Source organism: Solea senegalensis, linkage group LG20, assembly GCF_019176455.1.
Source record: "Solea senegalensis isolate Sse05_10M linkage group LG20, IFAPA_SoseM_1, whole genome shotgun sequence".
Lineage (NCBI taxonomy): Eukaryota > Metazoa > Chordata > Actinopteri > Pleuronectiformes > Soleidae > Solea > Solea senegalensis.
Genome location: NC_058039.1, coordinates 6,579,075 through 6,589,018, shown reverse-complemented (window position 1 = coordinate 6,589,018; position 9,944 = coordinate 6,579,075). Strand labels below are relative to the sequence as shown.

The 9,944-nt window shown below is 38.5% G+C and overlaps 2 protein-coding genes across 2 annotated transcripts; both read left to right on the top strand.

The window, feature by feature from the left end:
- Positions 1–1,990: 1,990 nt before the first annotated feature.
- On the top strand, positions 1,991–6,005 carry bloc1s4 (biogenesis of lysosomal organelles complex-1, subunit 4, cappuccino). Its single transcript, XM_044052047.1, has 5 exons — positions 1,991–2,374; positions 3,347–3,418; positions 3,538–3,639; positions 4,643–4,768; positions 5,003–6,005. The coding sequence occupies exons 1-5, from the start codon at positions 2,048–2,050 to the stop codon at positions 5,099–5,101; spliced, it is 726 nt and encodes a 241-aa protein (XP_043907982.1). The 5' UTR covers positions 1,991–2,047; the 3' UTR covers positions 5,102–6,005.
- Positions 6,006–6,231: 226 nt separating this feature from the next.
- LOC122786052 (nuclear transport factor 2-like) lies at positions 6,232–9,942 on the top strand. The gene is made up of 5 exons (XM_044052065.1): positions 6,232–6,318; positions 8,249–8,368; positions 8,539–8,610; positions 8,711–8,809; positions 9,719–9,942. The coding sequence occupies exons 2-5, from the start codon at positions 8,264–8,266 to the stop codon at positions 9,833–9,835; spliced, it is 393 nt and encodes a 130-aa protein (XP_043908000.1). The 5' UTR covers positions 6,232–6,318; positions 8,249–8,263; the 3' UTR covers positions 9,836–9,942.
- The last annotated feature ends 2 nt before the right edge of the window (positions 9,943–9,944 follow it).

Sequence of the window (9,944 nt, the reverse complement as noted above, 5' to 3'; positions counted from 1 at the left end):
CACTTTTGCAAACTAGTAATGTTTTGTCTGGCATCATTTAAAAGCCAGTGATCCCAGATTTGCACAGTTATGTGTGGTTTAACGGTTCTGATCTCAGTCGCTTCTTAGTAATCGCAACTGTTTAAGTAGCTAAAACTATGCAAAATTGTAATGATGTAGATATTGGAGCTCAAGTCTAGAGGACTATGTGGAGTTGGATGTGTTTTTAATAGTAATTATTTATTCAGTATTTTTAACAGAAGATTGTCATTAATGCATCAAGACTTTAAATTGAATGATTAGAAACACATTGAGAGAAGAAAGTTTGTGTGACTTTAATTTGTCATAAATCAAATCTTAATTCAAATCCCCACTTTCATAACTCGGTCACAGTGTGAGTGCGTAAATTTGCTGAAATGTAATTGGTTTCAAATTTTTATGGCAAAGAAACATGCAGTGGGTGCAGCTTCATTTAAAATTGATTTGCACAACTCACCATGGCTTGGTTTGAGGAGTGAAAACTATCTGGAACAGCACATACCTTAGGATTCAACACCCTCAGAACCACTTTCACTTTTTAGTCTCAACTGCTGACAGTCAGCAGAATGAATAATCACAGCAGAGCATGACATCTCACTTCTTCACCAACAGAGGCATCTGGGAACGGGGAATTGACAAACTACAAAACATCTTAATCCGTTTCATCTTAAATGGCAGTGCAGTCACCTCATGACTAAATAGGCTGTTACCTTCTTAACATACTATGTTTAAGCAAAGGGTAGTTATTCAAAGGTGATGAACAGATGGGACTAATTGAGTGTGCTGTTAGTGTTGCTTATCCTCACTTTAACCTCACTCACAACATGCAAATCAGAAGCTTAATGCAACAGCAATAATCAGGTTGAGTGGAAGTGGGTAAGACGCAAAGGTCAAGTTTCAACACTAAGTGATTTGCTCCAGATGTTACAGAGTGAAGACAAAATGTCCGAAAGTTGTTTTTCTAATTTCAGACCCAATCAGTCTTTACCACCCTCTGACTGTTTGATACAGACAATCCGTCTGCCCTGCATGTGCACAAGGAATGCAGCTTTGTCTCGGGTCAGACGCCCACCAGCAGCAGCAAACCCCTTTCACTTCCCTGCTAATGAATGCTGGTGTGCTGTGTTTATTTGGCATGCAACGCTGCTCAAACATCCAGCTGGTCTGGCTCCGGTTTTGGCTTTGATTGTAGTTTGTACACTGGGAGACCCCAAACCCTGAGAGTCACACCGTTTGTCTTTACTATCAGTGATTTAGCACTGACTACCAATCACATGGATTAAAGAGAATGCTGAATCCTGGAATCCATCTTTACATCCCATTCTGTTGGAAAGTGTGTGCGTTCAAGGGTATAAGTTATTGTATTATTATTGTTCTTAAGTTAAAGGTATCAGGCCGCCATGTAGTGACTCTGGCTGCCATCTGCTGGTCAAGATTAAAAGGACATACTGTGCAGCACAGGAAATCAACAACAGGTTTCTGAAATATTCACATTTGCATATTTTGATGAATGACCGGACAATCACATCAGTGGGAAAGCGTAAAAGTACATTCAAAAAGATAATCCAAACTTGTTTTTGCCTCTTTTTTTTAGATTATTAGTTTGATGTCACTTAACAGCTGTTTCTGAAATTTGTATCAAATCCACTCAAGACATGGTTTTATATCTGGTAATTATTGGTGATCCTATTGTTTGTGATTTCGGTTTTATTTTTCTGAAATTGACTTATTCACTGTATTTGGGAAAGAAGAGACATATAAGTAGTATATAAGACAATAATATGGTTGGTTGTATATTCAAATAAATAAATGATTATTATAATTTGTGTTGGTGGTCGTGGTGGTGCTGGTGTTAGTAGTAGTATATATGGTGAACTAAAATTGAGTTTAAAATAGAATATGATTGAATGATTGTGTATGCTGCACTGCTTTGACCCTTACGAGCCACCGTCGGCCGCACAGCCTACACGTGATCTGTGGGGTCAGTTGATCGGGCAAAACACGGCAGTAGCTCAAGCAGAGAGGAAACATGGAGCATCAGCAGGTTGATAGAGTGGGCCTCCTGTCTCCGCTGGAGGAGTCCAGTGCTGAGATCAGCAGAGACAGCGGCATCGTCTCCCAAAGTGCGAGCAGTTTGTCCATGGTGAGCGAAATCCTCAGCAGCGGCACCGTGTCGCAGAGCCCCAGCTTCGGGGCGAACGCAGCTAACATAGTTATCTCCCAAAGCCCGAGCCTTGACGAGGCAGCAGAGCCCGGGACGACGAGCCAACAACAGTCGGAGGAGCAGGACGACGAGCTCCTGCGACACACGGCGCTCAGCTACTCGTCCTACATCAGGTCAACAGCCGGAGAAGAGGTATGTACTGCGGACTTTTCCAACTACCGAGGCACTGTACACACTGACTAGCTACGTTAACATTAGCCTTTTGTGACACTACACAGATTATTAAGGGTTCAAGTTGTAAGTCATGTCATTGTAATACATGGTTAACTTGTTAATGTGCTAATTGTTTAGTGATAAGCTGTAAGCTAAATGTGAAGAATAGGCTGTGGGTTGCCAGCTTGTGAAAAATCCTCCTCTAGCGCGAAGTTTGTTTGTCTGTCCTCTTTCTGGGAAGGGGTTTTGGGATATTTGGGATATCCAGTTATATAATCACATTTTTATCACAGGATAAGAAGCACTCGGGGACCACAAACAATGTCTTACTGTTATTGTGTCATTATCAGAGTTATTTTAAGCTATAGCAAGAGGGGTTGTATATGAGATTTGAAAATAAAGGAGCTACCATTGAAACTAGGAATGTTTTTTCGAAAATAAGTAATATTGCATATGCTTCATAATTTTGATCTGGATTTCAACCAGACTACATACTAACACATGTGGTAATATTACACAATATTTTTCAAAGCAGGGTTATTTAAATAGAATGAAAATCCCAAACTCCCCTATCTCACTTCCATTTTAATTGTTAGGTGTAATTTTTTTTGTTTGTTTGTTTTTTTAATTTTACTTAAGATTGTTGACTGACCAGCTCACTGTCACTTATGAGCTGAGATTAACTGGATATGCATGACACTGGACAGTGTATTGAGTGTGTTTGCTGGCTCTGTAGGAAGACAAAGCCCCCTGTGTTTTGGCCTTGTGGTCCTTGCTGAAACAATTTAAGTGCTTTTTTTCAATTCCAGTTTAAATTGTTGTGGGGAATTGAATTTGAAGTCCTCTGGATGGCTCATTGCAATTGTTGTGTAGTGTGTGTTGGTTTATTTCTAAATGGTTTACAGATGTGTATTGTTTCAAACCTTTTCTTTCAATGATTTCTCTTTTTAGATCATGTGCCTGGAGAAGAGCCTGGAAGAAATGCTGACGAGAGTAGATGAATTTGTTGGAATGCTGGATATGGTAAGATACTGTAGGTCGGGCTGTGAAACAATATGCTTATGTGTTATTAAAAAGGTTATTATGAGTGCACCCTATCTCATACTTATTTGTCCCGTGCATCCTTTGGTGTTTTTCCCTAGATCCGTAACGATACCTCCCAGATAGTGAACGAAAACCTACCTCAAATCCAGCAGAAGTCTGATGAAATGAGACAAATATACAGGAAAATTGATAAGTTAGAGGTGAGTGTCACCATCTTCTGTACAAACTAGTTTGTTTAGAACTTTTCAAAGTCATACTGAAGGGGTTGTGAAGGTAATGTAACATGAAATGTAGCATGATTTGGTTTTGAAATATTTCAAGCACACAGAGAAATCAGTGAGCAAAACATAATAACATAAGCTTTTGAGATACAAACTACATGGTGATATTTGTCATCAAATCATGTCATGTTTCTTTCTTCTGTTTACTGTACATTTTTTACTTAGCATTTGAAAATTTAGTCTGTGTGTTTTAAGCAGCAAGAAGACAAAGGTTCACGATAGGGATGTCCCGATCCGATGTTGATATCGAATATCGGATTATATCGGACTGGCTCTAAAATCTCAGATATAAGCACTCTGTGAAATTAATCATAGACTGTACAAAATTAACATGTTAAAATGTTTGTAGGTTAAAATGTATGTAAACTATTGGTTGATAATAAATGGGTCAGTTTTTCTCATGCCTACTGTAGCTGACTATTGTTCTCTGTTTAAGTAATATCCCTTGATCAAGCCTATTCTAACATTCCACACTACAATAAAGTATGTATGATTTGTGTTGATATCGTATCGGATTGATATCGGTACCGGCCAATGCTCAAGGCTGCAATATTGGTATCGTATTGGACGTGGAAAAAGTTGTATTGGGACATCCCTAGTTCACAAACCAGTCGGAGCAAGGGCCTTTCTGTATGGAGTTTGCATGTTCTCCCCATGTGTGTGTGGGTTTTCTCTGGGTTCTCCGGTTTCTTCCCACATTCCCAAGACATGCAGATTTGGAGATTAGGCAAATTGAACACAATTCACCGTAGGTGTGAGTTTGATGGTTGTATGTCCAGGGTGTTCCGTGCCTTTCACCATGTCATGTTAGCTGAGATTGGCACCAGCACGCACTGCAACCCTCGTGCAGGATAAAGCAGTAGAAGATGGATGGATTTTGATTGTATCGGCTTTTTGACATGATATTCTGATGTGCCTACAGTCCTTCGTGAAGATGGTGGGCGCTAATGTCAATGCCATGGAGGAGCAAGTCATGCAGGCAGAGGGAGAACTCGGAACACTACCGAGTGCTTTCAAAAAGATCCTTCGCATCCCAGGCTTCTTACATGTAAGAGCTCTTTCATGTACTTTTGAATTTGTAGTGTCACACTGACAGTTTGCTTTAATAGTATCAATGAATATACTTCTGCTTGTGTAAGAGGTGACATAAAGTGTGTAACTGTCTTTCCTACCACTGTGCCTAATGAGTTATTAACACATTTATAATTATTCTAGTTGCAGTAGTTTCTAATCGAACTACTCCAGGGTCAAGGGGGCTAAAATTGTGTGTGTTTATTGACAGAAACCAGCCAGCCCGAGAAGATCAACACCACATCAGCGTCAAGATATCCCCAGTGTGTTCCGGACAGATGATTATTTCATATCACAGCCAGAGCAATGACACACCTCAACACTGGACACAAAACTTGGTTCTAACCACAGAGGCCTGTGTGGGTGAAAGTATAGAGACAACTTTTACTGCCATCCATTGCGAGAGGATCTGTTGATGCAGTGGCCTCAACAAAGCAATAGTAGCCTATCTGAACAAGTCACTGGAAGCGAGAGAGTGTGAAGACACTGCACTTTTGAGTGTTGTTTCCCTGGCAGCAACAAGCACTGAACTGAGCAAAAGTAGTTTGAAATGTGCCTCAATGGGTCTTATACCCTGTCGGTCCTTATTTCACTAATTGTGAAGAGAACAATGTGTGTTGTTAAGTGTGACAAGAGGACAGAGTCATCCCACTGTAAAGAAGGTACAATAGGAAATGCTGTTAAGATCTTAAGATATAATACATGAAGGATGAACCCAGCCTTTTTATAAATTACATTCCTATTACCAGTATTTGTAAAAAATTGACATGCTCTAATGAATCAAGCCCTATTTTTTAGCATCTTATCGCTTTCCCCCAAGCAATATTTACTTTCACCTGTATTTGTCTTCCACTTTAAGATATTCACCCTATTGCTAACCTGATACTACTAACCTTTGATGACAGCTGTCCTGCTGATACAAAGCTACATTTTTAAATGGCACCTTTCCTCAAAAAAGAAAAAGCACACTATTGATGCTGTATGTTAGATTTACAAGCCAGACCATCTGATTTCTCAAAGTTTGGGCCAGTTGAGATGGAGTGAGTTTTATACCAAAAACTGGAGGAAAGCTGGATCTCATCCTTCAAAGAAAACCACACCTTTAGAGATGTGATATAGCCCTTTCACTTTCAACAAATAATATTGGGCAGAGCAGTGATAAATCATTTGATTCATAATTTTGCCAAAACTTTGAAATAAATGTTTCATTTTAACCTTGTGTTTGATTTATGTTTTTATTTTAATCATGTAATGTATAGGCTATTTTGCAATCCCTGCAGACTAAATAGAAGTCCCTGGTGTTCATGGAAGACGCTGACGTTGTTTGGGTTCCGGCTTTGGGGGCTAGCTCCTGCTAGGCTAAACTGAGGGCACCATAATAGTCAACGCACCGTGTGGCCTCATTGGTCAGTTTGCAGGTGGCGTCATGTATACGTCTTAATTTGGAGGAAGCGGGAACTGGGTGTTCTTCCTCTAACGGGATCGACTACCATATCCTCCACGCTGGTTGTCCCACAGATTGTAAAAGTAAGTTAACGAAATTAAGTTCTCTTTTTGTAGTACATTGCTTTCAAAGATAAAACATTTCCTTGACACGGTAACTCGGTTATATTGAGGCACATGAAATGAGGCGGTCCCAAAGTGAAGCCATTTTGCGTGCTCACGGATAAGTAAGAGAGCACAAAGTTAGTGTGCTAGTGAAGTTGTGGCGGCGGTGGTGTGTTTACACATGACCAGACTAGTCTAGTTGCCACTTTTTGACTGATCTGGATCTCCCGTTTACATCATAATAGGTTGCCATACATCGGGTTAAGTACGGTAAACCGTGTTGATATCGCGTTGCTTGGGTGGTGTGTAGCGATGGACTCAATCCTGATATATTCACACATGGATTCGTAGACTCGTATGTGCGTCCATTTTGTGGATTTGATGACTAATTTTCGGTCTGTATTTCTCTTACACTGAGACAATTACCCACAGTTCATAGCGCGTACGTGACAAACCAATCGGCAGCCTACACTGTGGCGTCACGATGTTGACGTTACAAGACAACACATTCACATTATTACAGGGTAATCGGATAATGTATTAATTTACTACACATTTAATAAGCAGCCATTTGTATTAAAAAAAGAATTATAGTCTTGACATAAATCTTTATCCAGTCTCCAAGTCAATAGAAAGGAAATACTAGGCTACGTTTTTGTGTCGTCAAGATACATAGGCTATTTCAATAATGACAACACATTTACATCCTGTCACATGTTTGAAATATAAGAAGTATAAGATTGTATGTACCCCATTTCTGTTACTGTCTCGTCACCAAATATTTACACAGTAATTTATACATTGTTCTCAGTACAACACAAGAATATGTCTGGCTTTAAACGCTACCATTTCTGTCACTGTCCTGGATTAACCTGCTGTTCCTCATCCTGATATTTATTTAAATGTTGGATTGTTTATAGTCTTTGAACTGATCAATAACTGATTAATGTTTTTACATCTGCTTTAATTCATCTGTTAGACTGTTCCATAATTTAACCCGCGAAATTGAAACACATACCTTTTAAAGTTGCCCTTGCATTTAGATTCACTCTTAAATTATATCCCCCTTGTCTCTCTGAAAACAATGTCTTTTATTTTAAGTCAGTTATTTCTTGCTTTGAATATTATTTGCGCTGTTTTTAACTGAATCAGATCAGAATCAGATTTTATAGCTTGTATTTTTATGAAGCGTTGATTTGTGTTTGTCTCTATAACATGATTTATTAATCTGATGGCCCTTTTCTGCATTATATATATGTTGGTTGAATATTGCTTTTGTACACGTTTCCCCACACCCCTATACAGTATGTCAAATATGATAGGATTGAAGTAATGAACAATATCATGTATATAGTACTTTCTGATTGAGAATATACCTTGTTTTCCCCAGGACAGCAATAATAACTCAGTATGGAGCATAAAGTGCTGTCCCATTAATGTTTATAACATTTTGAGCTCTTGAAGCCTTTCACACACAGGCACATAGCAGCTGTAGCTTTAACCAGCAATATTTTTTGTTTGTAGGTTTTGTTAGAGAAAGCAGTCCCGTTCACCAGGACTGCTCACTTTCCCCACAGTGTTAATATAACAAATCAAGATCTGTGTCACACCAAATAAAATCATTTCTTACCAACATCCCTAGAAAGTTTCATCAAAATCCATCCAAGTTGACGGTGTATCAGAAATTGAAATTCAGACAGACTGAAGTCTTAGTTCTCACTGATTGAATTTATTTTTGTGGATTCCAAATCCACAAAAATAAATTCAATCAGTGTGAACTAAGACTTCAGTCTGTCTGAGCTTTTCCCCTATCATTGGTAATAATACTTGTGCTGTGTGTGTGACTCTGTATAAGTTGCTTGCCTTTCTACCTGCGAGCCAATAACAAGACATGACTTTGTTCTTTCAGGTCTAAGCTTCTCCCATGGCTTGTGAGAAAGAAATGTGGCAGACCCTTGGAGAGGAATTTGTCAAGGTCTATTACAGCCAGTTTGACAACACTGACCGGAAGGGCCTCGGTGAACTTTATGTACGTTTGCTTGCTGTCCATAGAATTATTGTCTGTTTTTGTTAGATTTGAAGTGTACTACAACATCACCACCATATTCCATCCAGCTAAACCTTCACTAAAGTTTCTGGTGTTTCTCATAATTCAGGATTTTAGTTCAAATGTGTGCATCTCCCTGTGTTTTTTATTAGTCTCCTGATGCTTTTTTGACTTGGGAAGGAACAACTTATAGAGGGAAAGAAGCAATTGGAGGCAAACTAGCAGTAAGTATTTTTTTTGTAGTTTTAACACGAACACAAATTTTTTTTTTCACTTTCTTGAACTAATCAAGATTCCTATTTTTATTCTTTCTCCAATCCACAGAGCCTGCCTTTTCAGTTTATTAAGCACATTATCACCAAACAAGACTGTCAACCTACAATAGATAGTTGTGTCCTAATTATGGTGTTTGGACAGTTAAAGGTAAGCTTTATTTGTGTACAAATGTGTTAAATTAATCAGCTGAGGGGGAGGGTTTATTAATCATTTGTTTATCTGGCATTGCAATTTAAAATATCTAATAATCTAATGCTTCTTGCATTAAGGTCCAGAGAACACAATAGCAGAACCAACGACGATACAGCATGTGTTTCTGCCACAGTGATACTCGGAGCAGATTCACTGCTTTCTAGTTGACAACAACATAACAGACCAAACCACTTTGTGGTTCTGCTAATGTAGGCTTTATATTGTTTATTCTGCACAAAGTCTTACAGTTTCCCCCAACCCTGTTTTCGAGACAGAATAGTGGTGAAGATTTGAGTTGGCAAGAGCTAAGTATGGACGTTTGGATTCGTTTTGTTTTTTTTCCTAATCCAGTTCCTCTGTGGTGGACTAATCAAACTACATCTTATCTCTGAATCAATACACCTGGCATTAAATCGTGTTTCGTATTCTGCATTTACATTTTTATTTTTGCTGTTTTTATTTTCCAGTGTTATTACCTTGTTAGTGACAGTTATTAGTTAGACTGCCACAATAATTTGAACAAATCTTCTCAACTTTTAAACTACTAGTACAAAAGACAACCATAAGTAATCAGTGTCTGAATATCATCCAAAAGTTTACACAATATGATACAAAATGTAATTACAGTTTAGTGCAATAGAACTACTGTGGAAATAAGTGTTGTTGAATGTATTACGATGACAATACATGTGTAACGACAGAGTAGAGCATTATTTCTTATAAATTGGATTTTAATAAATAATACCAATTCCTCTCAGTGTTGGTGTTTTATTGTTAATATGGCATATAATGTAAAATTATTTTGAATAGTTTAAAATTCATTTCTGCTTCTTCTTTTTTTCCCCATCATGTGCTCACAAACAGGCAGATGATGATCCACCAATGGCCTTCCATCAAGTGTTTATGCTGAAGTGCGTGAACAATGGATGGGCCTGTACAAACGACGTGTTCCGCTTGGGGGTGCATAACATTGCAGTGTAACGTCGATATGTGGCCCTGAAACTATGCCAAGATCAAAACATAAGCAAAATTCCTCCACAATGCCGATGTGTCAGTAGATTCATGTCTAATAAAAACATTTATTAGTATT